Source organism: Podarcis gaigeae (genome assembly GCF_964106915.1).
Source record: "Podarcis gaigeae genome assembly, chromosome: 1".
In the NCBI taxonomy this organism is placed as follows: Eukaryota; Metazoa; Chordata; class Lepidosauria; order Squamata; family Lacertidae; genus Podarcis; species Podarcis gaigeae.
The window spans coordinates 6,155,569-6,173,735 of NC_139678.1; the positions used below are offsets into that span (position 1 = coordinate 6,155,569).

The 18,167-nt window shown below is 44.2% G+C and overlaps 1 protein-coding gene across 1 annotated transcript; it reads right to left on the reverse strand.

Moving 5' to 3' along the window:
• Positions 1–330: 330 nt before the first annotated feature.
• ACTR10 (actin related protein 10) lies at positions 331–16,640 on the reverse strand. The gene is made up of 13 exons (XM_083739121.1): positions 16,450–16,640; positions 15,228–15,300; positions 14,333–14,415; positions 12,389–12,497; positions 10,326–10,433; positions 8,803–8,870; positions 7,980–8,059; positions 5,517–5,552; positions 4,210–4,289; positions 4,037–4,110; positions 3,131–3,212; positions 1,706–1,907; positions 331–896 (listed from the first exon to the last, which is right to left on the reverse strand). The coding sequence occupies exons 1-13, from the start codon at positions 16,524–16,526 to the stop codon at positions 715–717; spliced, it is 1,254 nt and encodes a 417-aa protein (XP_083595247.1). The 5' UTR covers positions 16,527–16,640; the 3' UTR covers positions 331–714.
• Positions 16,641–18,167: the final 1,527 nt, after the last annotated feature.

An 18,167-nucleotide genomic window follows, 5' to 3' on the forward strand; every position in this document is an offset into this window, starting at 1 on the left:
TACTGTTTGATATAAAGAAAGCATTTTCTGGTACCTTAAAGACTAACAAATGGACTGTGATGTAAGCTTTTGAGGACTCAAGGCCATTTCATCTGATACAGCGGTGTAAGATTTCACTTCAAGCCTTTGGCAAAGTAGGCCTGAGAACACGTAAAAGACTCAAAAAGGGGGGAAACGTCCAGAGGAGTAGAAGTGTTAATCTGTGCAGGAAAAGCAAAGTCTTGTAGCAACTTTAATCAATTTATTATGGTGCAAGCTTTGGGAAACAAAGAGTCAGCGGCATGAAAGCTTACTCTAGAAGGATGGGTGGAGAAAACACACATGCACAAATACTGATAAATTACACATTTTAATGAACTACTGTGAAATAAAACGTTACATTGAGTTTGGCAGAGAACCCTGGAAGTGCGTTTTCAGGTTCTGACAAGTTTTAGAATGCTTTAAATAACAGCAAAGGTTGAAAGCTCAGGCCCTTGTAATGACTGTACATATAAATAAACATTATCATTGGGGTATCATCTTAAGTTGGGGAAGCAGAAGTGGCTGATAGCTTGTCTGCTGCTCCAGAATTGGACCCTTGCTGGGTTGCTTGAATGTGTGCTTCCAGCTCCATCACAGTCCAACCTCAGGAAAAGGGAAGAAGGGAGGGAGGGAGGGAGGAAGGAAGGAAGGAAGTGCCGCAATGCAAACAGGATCCGTGTCTCAGGCAGACTCCTACTTCTCTGTGGAAAAGGCCCTTTTCATCAGGGGCGGGGGTGTTTTCCCAACATCAAACATCATTTCCAATGGAGGATTATTGAGGCAGCACCAGTCGGGGATGCGGCCTGTCTGGTTGTAGTATTCTTTCGACACAGAACGACTGCCTAGGATGTCTTGGAGGGCTCCAAAGATTGCTCCTGTAACACGGAACAGAAAGCAGGAATTAGAGACTCTTGGGACAAGAAGTGTTTATTTCATTGGGCTTCATTCGAACCTGGGCAATGCAGCACCTCTGGATTGATCTTGGTATGGCCTCAGGGCTAGAGTTGTTATTATTATTTATTATTTATTATTTATTATTTATTATTATTATTATTATTATTATTATTATTATTATTATTAGTTAAATTTATATATCACCCTATACCCGGAGGTCTCAGGGGTCTCACATAAAAGATAACAATACATAAAATCAAAGTAAAAACAATAACCCAATAATACCCCCTCCCCCAAATCAGAGCTGCATTTTAAAAGGGTACAGAAAGTCGATCAGGTCAGGCAAAGGCCTGGTTAAAAAGGAACATTTTTGCCTGGCACCTAAAGGTGTATAACAGGGGTTAGCAAACTTTTTCAGCAGGGGGCCGGTCCACTGTCCCTCAGACCTTGTGGGGGGCTGGACTAAATTTTGAAAAAAGAAAAAAAAATGAATGAATTCCTATGCCCCACAAATAACCCAGGGATGCCTTTTAAATAAAAGCACACATTCTACTTGTGTAAAAACACGCTGATTCCCAGACCATCCATGGGCCGGATTTAGAAGGTGATTGGGCCAGATCCGGCCGCCAGGCCTTAGTTTGCCTACCCATGGTGTATAATGAAGGTGCCAGGCAGACTTCCCTGGGGAGAGCATCCCACAGACAGGGAGCCACTGCAGAGGAGGCCCCGTTCTCGAGTTGTGAGCCCCTCAAAGAATCCCAAAGTTAACTCACAGGTGTCTCAGACTTACCTCCTAACCAGGCCACGCAGTTGGGCTTGGCTGGTGGCGTGTGCACTCGGAAGGTCTTGGATGCCAGCGTCTCCTTATACCTGGGCTTCTCCGCCAGGTGCCTTATCTCTGCCATTAATCTGTGCAGGAATCCTGGCAACATGGCGGTGCCGCCAATCACCAGCAAGTTCTCAGCCAGCTGCTTCCTGGTGTCTATCGGGCACTGGCAGAGAAAGGGAGGAGAGAAGATGATTCACTCGGGCCACGGGCTCAACGAGGGCTGGTGTGCAGCTTGCAGGTTTGCTACAATGTCCCTGTGTGTCAAAAGGAAAGGGGCTGCAAATGGCAGGGAGAGCGGCAGATCAACCAGAGGATTGGCAGACAACATAACTGCATGGCTGCCCGGAGGTTCATTGTAGCTTTGCTAAGGAAGCTTATCTTCTGAACTTCCGGCAGAGCCGCGGCCATAAGAAGAAGCGCGAGATGGCCCAGAAATGGAAACAAGAACAAATACCAATGTTGGAGGAATGGAGAACAAAGCTGATGGACTATGCAGAACTTGATAAACTGACTGGGAAGATAGATATCAACGAGATCAAAAATTCATCGAGGACTGGGGGAAATTAGCAGAATACTGGGAATGTATAAGTGATAACGGAATAACGTTAGTGGGATTTAGAGAAGCTCTGTAACAGAATAAGAAATATTGTAAAAAAGCAAAATATAAGAGGGGGTAGGTATAAAGGCAATACCAAAATTTGGAAATGTGTATTTAAGAAACTAGAATTTGAATGATTGGCAGAGAAGCCGAAGGAAGTCAAAAACCGAAAAGTTTAATATAAATTGTAATGTGGTATGAATGCATGGGAAACCAATAAAATATAATTATTTTTTTTAAAAAAAGCGCGAGATAACCCTCTGGGGGGTCTCGAGCGGTGTGGGGATTATTTGAGAGGTTTCGCGAAGGCTGTGTGGACCTCGGAACTTCAGGAAGAGATCCTGAGGGACGTGGTACCCAGCAGTGCCCAGAAGTGCTCTCTTGTTCCCTGGGTCTTAATAATAGACTCGGGGACGGGATTGAGCTGCGGGCACGAAGGGGGAGCAGCTTCAAAGCCACACCGTGAAGTCTCAGGCTTCTTATGACAGTGGCCAGTTTCCAAAATTAATAACGAATTCGGACTTATAACTGGCGGAGCTAATCCGAGCATTGCTTTAAAACTCTGAACTCTTTAAAATTTGGCGACTTACGGGGCGCAAAAAGGGAGTCCGTCCCAGCAACTGGGAGAAAATGGCGCACGACGGAAGGTTGGAGGAAGCTTATCTTCTGCTCCTGGACAGAAGGGCCAGCTAGTTTGCAGGGTGAGTGCGCTCTGTATGGTGGGGGTGGGAGATTCATCCCTGGCGGAGTGGGAGGAACCAAAAGAAGCAAAATGCCAACCATAGTACCTCAACCAGTGAATCCAGGATCAAAGTAGCCACCGATTTTTCTTCGTTGTCCTGCTCAAAGAGTATTTCGACAACAGAATCCCTGTTGGAAAGAAGCAAACGGAGGCTTTTGAGTAATGCAGACTTAGAACAAGGGATCAGAAGACGCCACCTGTAATGGTTATAGGGGTTGCTCGTGCGTAACTTGCCGCCACTCCTGGCTAGGTTGCCTGGTTAAACCTTTTCTGTCTGGACAGCCCTTCACTTCGTGGCTGTTCAGTCACTGGCAGAATCCGTCAGTGGGCGTTTCTTGAACCTCTTCCAGCAAAGAAGTTCTTTGACGCCAAGTCTCCGCCTACTCTCCCTGTGCGGAAGTCTTCTGCGCAGGGTGGGTGTGGGCAGCGGAGGACCCATGCTCTCCCTGCTGGTCTCCGGCGAGGAGTCCTGGAGCCCCCTCGCTGATTCCCCCATCTGCCCCCCTTTATCCCTGGTGTTACGCTGATTTCCTTCCCCAGCCGATGAGCTGCCTCTCTCCCTGCTGGGCCCTTCTCCAGCATCGCTTTGGAGCCTTGCCTCCGCCTCTAGCTCCAATGGCAGTTCCCTGACACCACCCAACTCCTCCCAGCTGAAAAACCGAAGGCACAAAATTGACATTAGGACACCCCCACGGGGCAAAGTTTGTTGCTCCTTCTGTTTGGCTATGTGGGTTTACCAGCTGAGCCATCAGGGATGACAGTGTTTTGGATAGCGGCCGCCACGTTTGCACAGCAAGTCAAAAGAGAGCATCATTTTTCTATCTCTCTCTCGTACTACTAGAACACAGGATAAAACTACCGTGTTTTTCACTCCATAAGGCGCACCGGACCATAAGGTGCACCTAGTTTTTAGAGGGGGAAAATCAAGAAAAGAAAAAAAAAATTATCTAGCCTAATTGCTCCATTCACGTGCAAGATCTTCTCTCCGTCCAACGGATAGTCCACATCTGGAGGTGGAGTGGGGCGCTGCAATACAAGAGAGGCTGTCAGAAGGCGAAAAGCGAAAGAGAAGGAAATCAAGTTCATTCTTATTGAATGGGGAAATCCAGCGCCTTCCTCACATACCTCAGCGCTGCCGTCGAGGTTGAATTTCGCCGCCTGGATTTTCAGCCCCCGCTGGAGGTCGCTCACGAAACAGGTGCGAACTTTGGAGACGAGCAGAAATGGTTTCAGAACTGTTCTCAGCCTAACAGTCCATACCAGTGGTTCTCAACCTGTGGTTCCTCAGTTGTTGGACTACAACTCCCATCATCCCTGGCCTTGCTTGCTAGGGATGATGGGAGTTGTAGTCCAACAACATCTGGGGACCCACAGGTTGAGAACCACTGGTCTATAAAAGCCTTTTAATGGGCGTATGGATGGGAGGTTGCCTGCTCTTGACATGTCGCCTGAGGCCCAGGTGGCCTCACTGTTGCAATGTGCCTTCCATCAGCTTCGACTGGTGGCCCAGCTGCGCTCCTATCTGGAGAGGGATAGCTTAACTGCTGTTGTCTATGCTCTGTATCCTCTAGGCTGGATTACTGCAATGCATTTATATGTGGGGCTGCCTCTGAAGACTGTTCAGAAACTTCAGCTAGCGCAGAATTCAGCGGTCAGTCACTCACCAGAGCAGGCCAGTTTGAGCATATCACACCAATGATTTTTAAAAATATATCCAAAAAATTGGATTTTTTAAATTTAAATTGGATTTTTAAAATAAAATGCTTTTGGAGGAAAAATCTTTCTAAAGATAGTTTTCTGTTTAAGTTACATTATAGTCCAAAGGCAGGAAATCAGGATTTGTTTTAAGTTTTTCACGTGTGCTAAAACTCAGTTGTTGTTGTTTTTTAAAAATTGTTTAACCACATCAGTTAACAAACATGGATACATATGCTATAATGTTATTGTTTTAGTTAAATAAATTATTTAAATAGTTATTAAGGAAATGATTACTTTTCTCCTTCAAATAAAGTACAGCAGAAAAGTTCTCCAAATACAGTTAACTTATTAAACCTCACAATAATTTCATAATTATTTGTCTATGCATTTCTAATAGTATAACCAAATCAGTAATTTTTGATATAACTGTAAATACTACTCTGAAAAATTATTATTCCAAAAATGAAACCTTCATCTGGTTGTAAATATTAAGATTATACCAGCAAGAATGATTTTAATCTATTAAAATTAAGGCAATCCATTTTAGGAATGGTTTGCTCCCTCCACTGAAATGGGAGGTGGAAATTGCCTTGTGAAGTTTACAAATCTGTGCTCCTTTTCCTGGGAACAAGTCCCACTGAACTCAACCTTTCTCCAATCTATTTCATAGCTCTAAAGATGGTGATTTCTGGATGAAAGGAAAGCGAAGATTTGTATGAAGGTAGTCATCTTACCTTTGATGTCTTCTACAATGTCTTCTGGAACAGAACCTAAAATACAGGATTATGATTATTATTATTATAAAGGTAAAGGGACCCCTGACCATTACGTCCAGTCATGACCAACTCTGGGGTTGCGACGCTCATCTCGCTCTATAGGCCGAGGGAGTTGGCGTTTGTCCGCAGACAGCTTCCGAGTCATGTGGCCAGCATGACTAAGCCGCTTCTGGCGAACCAGAGCAGCGCACAGAAACACCATTTACCTTCGCACCGGAGCGGTACCTATTTATCTACTTGCACATGACGTGCTTTCGAACTGCTTGGTTGGCAGGAGCAGGGACGGAACAACGGGAGCTCACCCCGTCGCGGGGATTCGAACCGCCGACCTTCTGATCGGCAAGTCCTAGGCTCTGTGGTTTAACCCACAGCGCCACCCGCATCCCTTATTATGATTATTATTATTATTATTATACCCCACCCTTTCCCCTTACAGGGACTCAAGGCAACTTACAGATAAAATAAATTGCTCAAACAGCATCAACAGAACTGTAAGCACCCAAAGACAGAATGCACTTAGAATTTAGTACAAATGAGCAGAAGAGTCCTTCAGAATAATCCAATTATTAAAAACACATATTCTCTACAGTAACAGGACAACTGCAGTGTGTGGAACTTTGTGCCTCATCCTGCAGACACCTGATAACATCCGCCCCCCCCCCCCCCAAATTATGCAACAGAGCAAGGAATATTGTCGCGGAATATTGCCCTCAGGCCCAACTTGAGGCTTCCCAGAGGCAGCCATCGTGAGAAAAGGATTACCGTATTTTTCGCCCTATAGGGCGTACTTTTTTTGGGGGGGAATAAAGAAGAAAAAAATTTATCCCCCCCCCGAGCCCCAAAGAGCAAAGAAGCCATGACAGCGAGCGGGATGGATCATGGCCTTTGGCTTGGAGCCAATTTGATTCCCTCCCTCCCTCCCTTTCTTTTTTCTTTTCCTTCTCCTCCTGCGATGAGGCTACATTTTAATATTTTAATGTTCCATTATTTTAATGTTGTATTTTATTGTTGTTTTTAAGTTGTAATCATTCATCTTTTTTTATTATTGCTTGTAAGCCGCCCTGAGCCCGGCCTTGGCTGGTGAGGGCGGGGTATAAATAAAAACTATTATTATTATTATTATTATTTTAGCCTCAGGGCTGGGTGTCCGGGAGCGAAGGTGAGGTTGCGCAACCTCGCCATCGCTCCCGGAGCTTGCGCGGCTGGGGCGGAACAGGCTGCTATCTGCAAGCCTTGGGAGCCCGGCGGGAAGTCGCGCCGGGCTCCCAAGGTTTGCAGAGAGCTGCCTGAAGCCTGCATTCACCCCATAGGATGCACACACATTTCCCCTTCATTTTTGGAGGGGGAAAAGTGCGTCCTATAGGGCGAAAAATATGGTCGATGATCCTTTGGTCTGAAATAAGCAACCTGCTCATGGTTGGAAACCAACAGATTCAGTAATGCATGTGGATCACTGCTTCTTAGGGGCAATAAGAATTCATGAACCATTTCTGACACTCCCTTTTCTAACTTGAAAGGGTTTGCTTTCTACTTTTCTTTTAGTAACAATAATCGGATGGGAGGTGGAAAATGAGCGAGGTCCCAACTAAAGAAGAATGGCAACTTAAGCTGATGGAATATACACAGATTTCAGACTTAACATATACAGGTGAAACTCGAAAAATTAGAATATTGTGAAAAGTTCATTTATTTCAGTAATTCAACTTAAAAGGTGAAACTAATATATGAGATAGACTCATGACATGCAAAGTGAGATACGCTTCTACCTCTCAGAGGTCCAATATTGCTCTATTTGCAATCCTTGTTTTGCTGATTTCATTTAATATTCTAATTTTCTGAGATAGTTAATTTGGGGTTTTCATCAGCTGTATGCCATGATCATCACAATTATAACAAATAAAGGCTTGACATATCTCACTTTGCATGTCATGAGTCTATCTCATATATTAGTCTCACACTTTAAGTTGAATTACTGAAATAAATTAACTGTTCCACGATATTCTAATTTTTTTTGTTTCATCTATAGAATAAGAGAACAAGAAGAACATACGTTTAAAGAAGATTGGAAAACGTTTACTGTATATATGGAAAATAATTGTGTGCAGATGAAAACAATGGCAGCATTAAGATTAATTCAACAGCGTAAATAATTTTTGATGGACATAATAATGGAAAACTGACTGGTATACTGTTTGTAAAATATGCAGGGATTTAAGATATACAATCTGAACCAAAGAAAGAGAAGGGTAGTCATTGATATTTCAAGTATGTAAAATGTTTATCTGAAATTGTAAAACAGAAAATTTAATAAAAACTATATTTTTTTAAAACTCGAATGGGAGGAGAGGGGATTTACCCCATTCTCATCTGAACAGTTTCAATAAGCAACACCTGCCTCTCATTAATTGTAATAATAGTTACCCATCACTGAGGGAAGGCTCTTTCCTTTGGTGGTTCCTGTATCCACAGTGCTTTGCTCCAGCAGCTGGTACTCCAGTTCTCTAAAGGATTGCAAAAAAGGTGATTTAGCAAAAAATAGCATTCAGGCAACACGATGCATACGCACAACAAGCCATTTCCAACTTTCTGCTCCTAGTATTTATGAGACGGATAGTGGCTCGCCACCAGCCAGTGTTAACTATTCCACAAAGGCCTGCAAGATGTCATGCTTGGAGGATTGGTGGAAAATATTTCTCCTTATGAGCAGCAAAAAAAAGCTAATGCTATTCTAGGCTGCATCAACAGAAGTCTAGCGTCCAGATCAAGGGAAGGAATACTAATGCTCTGTTCTGCTTTGGTCAGGCCACACCTGGAATACCGTGTCCAGTTCCGGGCGCCACAATTTAAGAAGGATGTTGACAAGCTGGAATGAGTGCAGAGGAGGGCAACCAAAATGTTAAAGGGTCTGGAAGCCAAGCCTTATGAGGAACAGAAGGAGGAGTTGGGTAAGAGGAGACTGAGAGGAGATATGAGAGCCATCTACAAATATCTAAAGGGATATCACGTGGAAGATGGAGAAAGCTTGTTTTCTCCTGTTCCAGTGGATTCAAATGACAAGGAGACTAAACATCAGGCAGAACTTTCTGACAGTAAGAGCTGCTTGGCAGTGGAATGGAAGGCTGTGGACTTTCTTTGGAGGTTTGTAAGCAGAGGTTGGCGGACTATCTCTCATGGATGCTTTAGTTCAGATTCCTGCATTGCAGGATCCCTTCCAACTTTGCGAAAATATTTGCTGTCAACTTACTTGTGAATGGCTTTTCCTCCCAATGGCAGCGCCCCCCAGCAGTTCAGAACTGGAATTCCTTCATAGATCTGCAAGCAGCTAAGGATGTTTCATGAATAGTATTTATGCTAAACCAGGTACAAGAACCACACAAGCACCATCTTTCTAACAGCTGCTTCCTTCTCCATACAATCAACTGACAAGTCAAATGGGCCAAAGAGGAAAGAAGATAAACTTGTATTGTTTGGCTCCAAATACCGCAGCCCTGAGCTCTTCAAAAGCTTGAGAAATGTCTTTTGGAGGGCTGGAAGCAGTCCAGTGACACACAATTTTTTTGTTTTAGTTACAGGTAGGGAGCCGTGTTGGTCTGCCGTAGTCTAAACAAAATTAAAAAAAATATCCTTCCAGTAGCACCTTAGAGACCAACTAAGTTTGTTATTGGTATGAGCTTTCGTGGTCTTACAGGAAAAAGCAAGGGGTGAGATGGCCGAGATGGCTTTATCATGTATAATGAGATAAGAATCCAATGTCTCTATTCAGACCAGGTCTCTCCATGGTTTTAAGTTTGGTAATTAGTTGCAATTCAGCAACTTCTCTTTCCAGTCTATTTCTGAAATTCTTTTGTAATAAGACAGTTACTTTGATATCTTGCATAGAATGTTCCCCTATTTTTAGCTATTTTTAGCCATCTCACCCATTGCTTTTTAATGTAAGACCAATTGCAGTCGTTAACAGTCGTCAACAGGTTTACCACACCTATCAGCCAATCACCCATTCCCACCACCCTTCTGAGTAATACCCCTCCCCACCCTCTCACTATATATAAGGGTCTGGTGACTTCTGTTTCAGTGTAAACAGAAGTCAGAGCCAGTGTGGTGTAGTGGTTAAGAGTGGTAGTCTCGTAATCTGGGGAACCGGGTTCGAGTCTCCGCTCCTCCACATGCAACTGCTGGGTGACCTTGGGCCAGTCACACTTCTCTGAAGTCTCTCAGCCCCACTCACCTCACAGAGTGTTTGTTGTGGGGGAGAAAGGGAAAGGAGAATGTTAGCCGCTTTGAGACTCCTTAAAGGGAGTGAAAGGCAGGATATCAAATCCAAACTCTTCTTCTTCTGCCTGACCTCTCAGAAGCTGCAGGTGCCCCTGGAGATTAAGAACCCACCTTCCATCAAATGCTCGCAATTGTATCTGAAGAAGTGTGCATGCACACGAAAGCTCATTCCAATAACAAACTTAGTTGGTCTCTAAGGTGCTACTGGAAGGAATTTTTTATTTTGTTTCGACTATCTTTTTGTATTCACGATATGGAAAGAGGGAGAATGTGAGACAGAAAGGAATGGAATTGTGATGAAAGCATGTTGCAGAAGCAAGTGTCACCTCGTAAGGCCAGCATGGGTAAGAATCAAGGGTCTTCCGAAAGTTTGGCAAAGACAGACATGAGACAAACAGGCCTCCCGTTGAGTAGGTTGACTGTGGGAGTTAAAAGCTGTCTTGATTAATGTTTTCCTCCTGAAGTAGTCACACTGGAGAGTAAAAAAAAAGATACGGGGAGCACCATGCTTTCTGTATAGCCACAATCCAAGACCATAGCAGAATTGATTCCAAGGGTCAGGAGAGACATCAGGTGGCCCGGGGCAAAGAGCACCGAAGGAACCTGGAAGGAACACAGAGGTGACAAGCTGAACACATTGCAAGAGAATTTAGAAGGTCTGGAAGCATCAAGCACCTGCCTTTCTGAAGCAACTGGCAGCTAGGGTTCAAAAGGATATGGGCCTATAAAACTCTAGACATTTCTATACAGTGGATGCTCGGGTTGCGAACGTGATCTGTGCGGGAAGCACATTCGCAACCTAGTGTTCGCAACCTGCAGCGCCGCGTGTGCGCACAAACGGGCCGTGATTTGTTGCTTCTGCGCATACGCAAGCACCAAAACCCGAAGTAACCAGTTCCGGTACTTCCGGGTTCGGCGTAGTGGGCAACCTGAAATCGTGCAACCCAAAGCGTGTGTAACCTGAGGTATGACTATAGTACCATATTTTACTGTCTTGAGCTCTCATATTCAAATAACCATCATGCAGTGAGACAGGCTACTGCTCTTCCCTTTAGATGTATTTGAAAGAGAGAGCTAAGTCCCATCTGCATGAAACATTTAAAGCAGCACCACTTTAGACAGCCATGGTTTCCCCCAAAGAATCCTGGGAGCTGTAGTTTTCTACGGGAGCTGGGAGTTGTTAGGAGACCCCCATTTCCCGCACAGAGCTACAATTCCCAGAATTCCCTGGGAAGAGTGATTGTTAAATCACTATGGGAATTGCACCCACATAAAACTACATCTCCCAGGATTCTTTGGGGGAAGCCGCCAACATGTTTAAAATGGGTAGGATACTGGGTTGGACATATAGTACAGATGGGACCTTAAGAGTGTTTGTAGCCTGGGGTGCCCAGGACACCAGATTGGAGAAAGCTGCCCTTGTGATAAGCTGGGCTTTTGGACTGGTGGCGCCACTGTTGTGGAATGCCCTCCCTGCCGAAATATGAGTGGCCCCCATCGGTATTGGCATTCCGCCGAAATATGAGTGGCCCCCATCGGTTTGGCATTCCGCCGAAATATGAGTGGCCCCCATCGGTATTGGCATTCCGCCGGCTCTTGGAAGACACAGCTCTTGGAAGACAAGCATTCTCCTGCTCTCTTGATCTGAAGATCCTGTTTTAACCACCATGCTGTTTCAATGAGCTTGCTGCATATTTTAACTATGGATATTCATTTTAATGTTTTGATCGAATTGTGTCTTGATTATGTAGATAGGCTTTTTCAACACTGGCCCCGGCCTGGTGGAACACTCTGTCTCATGAGACCAGGGCCCTGCAGGATCTGATTTCTTTCCGCAGGGCCTGTAAGACAGAGTTGTTCCGCCTGGCCTTTGGCTTGGAGTCAAGCCTTTCTTTTTTCCTTTCTCCTCCTGTGATTGAGGCTGCATTTTAATGGTTCAATGTTTTAATGTTGTATTTTAATCTTGTTTTTAAGTTGTATTCATTCAACTTGTTTTTATTATTGCTTATTGCTTGTTAGCCGCCCTGAGCCTGGCCTTGGCTGGGGAGGGCAGGGTATAAATAAAATATATTATTATATTAATATTTATCAACAATCATAATAATTCAGCACTCTTCTGCAGGTGCAAGGGCTCTGATATACACACAAATCTCCCCCTTGCTCAATAGAGCTTCCTCTTGCCTTTGACTAGCTCTGTGAATACCTGTCTACCCTGCCTATTCAGGTTGGTATGGAAAACTTTGCGAGTGAGGATGCTCCATAAGCACCATTGGGGCAGGTACGGGGTTCTAGGCTGCACCACCCAGCAGGTTTATGTTGGAACTGCAAAGCCAGGTCTCCAGCACCTGGCCATCTTATTAAGCTCCATTTTTAAGGGGATTGCTTTGCAGGTGCTGCTGTGGAACTGAACCGAGATCCAGGCTTTGGCCATTATTCAACCATTAATACAGCAGCTACTGAAAAGCCCAGGTGAGCTCAGCAGCTGCTTTCCCCACAAGCAAGTCAAGAAACCTAGACAAGTAGACAGGCAGCTGCAGCAGACGTCTGGAATGTATTACCTCAAAATATTTGAACAAAACCCTTGTAAGCGTCTCTCTGAAATGGGAAGGGCACAGTACAGACTCCACAATCACGACACGGCGGTCTCGGGGGTTTACCAGCAAGTGCCTGAAAAGTGAATGGATGAGACCAGAAAGCAGAATCAACAGCTGGTACCACTTCTTGTAAAATAAATCACCCCCAGTCAAGACTTTGGTGATTACCACAGTCACTCAACATAAGCTGCAATCCATTGTATGGGATTCAATCCCTTCGAACACAGACAGGACTGCACAGCTAATAAAGAAAACAACAGGAGCCAGAAATAATGTTGTATGGATGGGACTGGAATGGGAGAATGGGCAGAGGCACATGTTGGAACACTGTCCTTGGCACAGAAAAATATGAGGAAGGAGACCCTGCCTTTCCTTACTTACAGGCAGGAAAACAGATTTTGTTGCTCTTTAAAGTTGCTATGACCTTTCTGAGACAGATCGCTTTCCTCATTGTATATGAAGAGTTTAATTCCAAAAGGGGCTTAAGTTAATTTTGACAAAAAAACCAATTTTGACCTGTAGATGTTGCCATGAGTCCTACCAATAAAAAATCTTGTATAAATTTTGGGCCTAAGTCATTGTTAGCAAGCCTTGAAAATAGTGTTTGCATTCAAAAAAGACCCTAGTCAGAAATAATTTTCTTCCAAACGGAATGTAGGTCAAAACTGACTCAAGCCCCTTTTGGAATTAAACTCTTCGTATGGCATGGGAGGAGAAACTTTGGCTTCTGGACTGAATAAGACCCAGCACTGGTCCCAATATGGCTTGCGAGGCAGTCGTCCGTACCCAAATCATGCCCACCTGCCCCACACCTGATATCACATGCAGTAATGCACGGATTTTGCCACGAAGGAACAATCAGGACTTCCAAAAGAGCTCCTGAATGCTAGTTTACTAGCAGGGCTTGCTGACTGATCGACTCTGACAGTGAGCCCCATTTAGATTAGCTGCACTATGGAGTTTCCCACTAGAAACTCCCTAATGCTGTCAAGGTGGTTTGCTGCCTGCAGGAGTCTGTTATTTTGTCTTCAGGCACATTTTTGGGTTCAAGTTGCATTGCAGATGGACATTTTTCTTCTCGAAACACTGTCGTTGTGATGTCAGGTGCATAGCTGTCAACTTACAGATTTGAAAATAAGGGACCAGCAACCTCGGAAATAAGGGATCAGCAGTCAAAATAAGGGATTTTCCAAGCACAGGTATGTTCGACTTCTGAGCCCCTCCGAGCCAAAGGCAGAAAGCCTAGCCAGCAGCCAAACGAAGCCTCAAGCAGTGGTTCCCACAGCACAGCAACCCGGCAAAGGGGATGCAGCAAGGAAAACCACCGTCACCTCTCCGCTCAGAAGCGCTGAGCAAAGGCGAGTCCCCAGGCAACGCGGCTGATTTGATCGGCACAAGGAATGCAAGCTGCACCCCCCAGTCGTTCATAGACTCCTTATTGGGTGAGGAACGCAGCCAAGCAACACAGTTGGAGCCTCCCTCCTCCCTGGCCGGCAAGGAGGGAGGGAGAGGAGCTGCTTCCTTTGAAACCCAGGAAATTTAAGGGACATCATCAATAAGGGGCAGTAGCGGGACACGGCGCTGGGATAAGGGACTTTCCCACCAAATAAGGGACGGTTGATAGCTATGGTCAGGTGACTTGACAGGTGACTGGCTTACAGCGGACGGGTGGGCCCAATATTATCCAGTTTCCAATTCCTGATACAAGGTTTTACACAGACAATCTGAGCTCAACCTCCCAATTCTGGGAGCCTCTTCACAGAGGCAACACCAAATTATGTACAATTCAAATGCTGATGTAGACTTGATACAACCATTATGGCACTGTATTGCAACAGGATACCTAAGCAATCCATTTCCTAGTCAATTGCTTATTAGAGGAAAAGTCATTACAGCGGCATCTCCTACCTGAAGTACAGCATGTGGATGAACTCCTTCAGGTACGAATATAACTCCTCTGTATTGATGTTGTATTGAACAACTTTGACAGGCTGTGAAAGAAGTCCATTTGAAACTGTTTTAACATCATCACCCCACACACTGAACTGGCTTCAAAAATAACAACAGGTTTCTTTCTCGATAGTTGTAAACTAGTGGGAACCTAGTGAACTTTTCCTGTGCAAGACCCCTATGCAAGCAGCCCAATACTGGTCTACCTAACAAAGCTCCTCCTTCTCCTCAGTCCCTCTCTCATCTCCTAATCCAGTCCGCCTTGCTTAGGGTAAGATGCCATCCAATGTCACTACTGCCACCCGACAACTGGTGTTTAGCTAGGAGGATTGTTCGCAAGACCCCAGAGAGCTTAAGCACACCCTTCAACCCCTTGTATTTATGGCTACACCAGTTTAAGGGCACATGACCTGTCATCCTATCCTATGAGGAGGTCTCAGCAACTTACACAGAAATGCAGCATCACTTATGCGAGTAATTATACAGATACTGATAGAGACGGTATTACATCAGATAAATCTGTCGAACGCAGGACTTATTTCAACAGAAGTTGAAAAATAAGGCCCAGCCATTTTTAATGTTTTATTTATTGTAGATGGATGATGTCGGGATGTTTTCGTTACTGAACTCAAGCAACCAAAACAACTAAATCTTGCTTCCCTGTCTTGCCTCCATTTGCTTCCCAGCGTTGAACTTCAGATTATAATCTTCTCAGGACACAATAATACTAAAGAAAAATTAACGTTAGCGTTATAGAAGTTACCACAGATAAAATACCTTAAATGGATTTGCATTCAACAAGCTTTTAATATACAGCAAAAGTTAGCCGTTTAAACAAAAAAAAGGGGCCTACCTTTGAAATTCCAGGTTTCTTTATTTCGCTAGGGATAACACATCTTGGCCCTGTTTCGCCTGCAAAGCCACACCTGGAATTTTAAGATTGAATAGTAAATGTGTGTATTTCTATAAATATGCCAACCTATTCCAAAGAACTTTGACTGGATTGGCAACAGAAGAAAATGCTTTTAGACAGCAACCAACAGTGTCTTTTGTAAAGGCATTGGGATCTTTTTAATTTTGGAGAAAAGGCGAGTGAGAGGCAGCGTGATAGAAGTTCGTAAAATCACATTATGGCGTTTTGGAGAGAGAGCGTGCGAACAGACATACATGCATCAATTTATTTGTTGCTGTTGTTTTAATAATAATAATTGAATTTATATACCACCCTATACCTGGAGGTTTCAGAGCGGTTCACAGAATAGAATCAAAATATAAAACCACAAAAAACATATCATCTCAGGGTGATACTACTACTACTGCTAATAATAATAACAGAATTTATATACCACCTTATACCCGAAGGTCTCAGGGCGGTTCACAGAATAAAATCAAAATATAAAACCACAAAATACATAATCCAAATAAAGGCAACAGCCCAATAAACCCCCTCCTTTATTTAGTGCCCTTTTTGATTCATTTGAATGAAAAGCGGCCTAGAAATAAACCAAAACCAAATTTCCAGGTCTGCAACATCCCTCCTGGGAGTAAATAGGAGTGAAAGGCAAAAATATGACGTCTTGCAAAAGGAGAGACGTCAATACATCAAGTAGTTTTGTGTTTATATCTTGCATTTTATATCTTGCATTTTTATGCTGTGATCCGCCCTGAGATCTATGGATCAAGGGCGGTATAAAATATTATTATTATTATTACAGTGGTACCTCGGGTTAAGAACTTAATTCGTTTCGGAGGTCCGTTCTTAACCTGAAACTGTTCTTAACCTGAAGCACCACTTTAGCTAATGGGGCCTCCCGCTGCCACCCCACGATTTCTGTTCTCATCCTGAAGCAAAGTTCTTAACCCGAGGTACAATTTCTGGGTTAGCGGAGTCTGTAACCTGAAGCGTATGTAACACGAGGTACCACTGTGTTATTATTATTAACGAGAGGGGGAGGGGAGGGCAACAACGACAACAACAACAACAACAAATAAGCGAGGGGGGGCGGGGAGGGTCGGCGACGCCCAGAGGAAGCAGTTGACGGGGGGGGGGGAATAAATCGAGGGACGCCTCTCACTTGGTGAAGGCCGCGCCCAGGTCGATCACCACCGCGGTCTTCTCGCCGCCGCTCCCGAGGCCCTCGTAAAGCGGCATCGCGGCGACTGCCCTCGGGACGACGACGAGGAGGAAGAGGAGCGGGCAAAACCCCAAGAAAAGCCAGTGTGGGAAAAGGGGAGGGGGCTTTCCTGACCGGGTGGCGCGCTCAGCTGAATGGCTGGCGGGGCGGGGGCCTTCCGGCGCAGCAGGCGCGTTTCAGGCTGCCCAACATGCCGCCTGATCCCGGGGGTTATTTATGACGCCCTCGTTTCTTTCCGCACGTCTTCTCCTCAACTCCACAGAGTTGTTATTGTTCGTCGGAAGAGCCACAAGCGCCCCTCGTTTCTCCTCGCCGCCCATAGGTTCGGCAGGTAATGCGGTAGACACCCCACCGCCGTCGCTGGTCGAAGAATTGAGGCTGGCGGAGGAAAAGGGAGAGTAAAGGGGGCGCAGTCTATCGAAGTGGAAGCCACATTTCCGGGTGTCGTTGGGATGCTCGATAGGAAATCTCCCACTTGGGTGTCAAGGCTGGTGGTGCATTCACACGAGCTAAGGGGGCTGCCGTTCTGAGATCCCTTCCACAAGGATGAAGAGTGGTCATGAAATATACTTTTGATCATACACAGGTTTGAGATTTACGGCATGTAATGCCTTGAAAGAAAATATTATGAAAATGATATATAGGTGGTACATGACTCCAGTCAAGCTTGCAAAGATATACCATTTGTCTGACAATAAATGTTGGAAGTGTAAAGAAGCTGAAGGAACATTCTTTCACCTCTGGTGGACTTGCCCTAGAGTGAAGGCCTTCTGGGAAATGATATATAATGAGATGAAAAAGGTATTTAAGTATACCTTCCCTAAGAAACCAGAAGCCTTTCTCTTGGGCATTGTCGGCCAGAGTGTGCAAAAGAAGGATCGAACCTTTTTTATGTATGCTACAACAGCAGCAAGGATACTCATTGCCAAATGCTGGAAAACTCAAGATTTGCCCACACTGGAAGATTGGCAGATGCAACTGATGGACTATATGGAACTGGCTGAGATGACTGGCAGAATCCGAGATCTGGGAGAAGAACTGGTGGAGGAGGACTGGAAGAAATTTAAGGACTATCTACAAAAACATTGTAAATTGTATGAATGTTAAGAAAGATGTAAGATTTGTAATAACATGGCTCCAACAAATTAGTAATAAGGAATACAAATTTGAAGGTAATTGAAAGAAAAGACAAACTTTGGATAAACAGTATCTTATAATTGAGTTCCAATAAGAGAGTCGTTGAATTTCAAAACCTGAGATATTAATAGTGGAAAATTTTATTATATATACTAAATTAAGTTAATAATTTGCTGGCAAAATTTTTATGAGTTTATAAAGCAGGAACAAGAGGCGTTAGGAAGTCCAAGGAAGTATATGAAATGTGGATATTGGAAAATGTTATGTTACTATGTGTCTTTATTGTTAAACAAAAATTTAATAAACATTATTAAAAAAAAAAAAGAAATATACTTTTCATCATAAATGATTGAAACTGCAAAAGAATAAAAAAACATTCCCTGGCGTGTTTTAGGAATGCTAACTACAACTGATTGGTTCAAAATTGAGAAAGGAGTATGACAAGGCTGTATATTGTCTCCCTGCTTATTTAACTTATATGCAGAATTCATAATGCGAAAGGCTGGGCTGGATGAATCCCA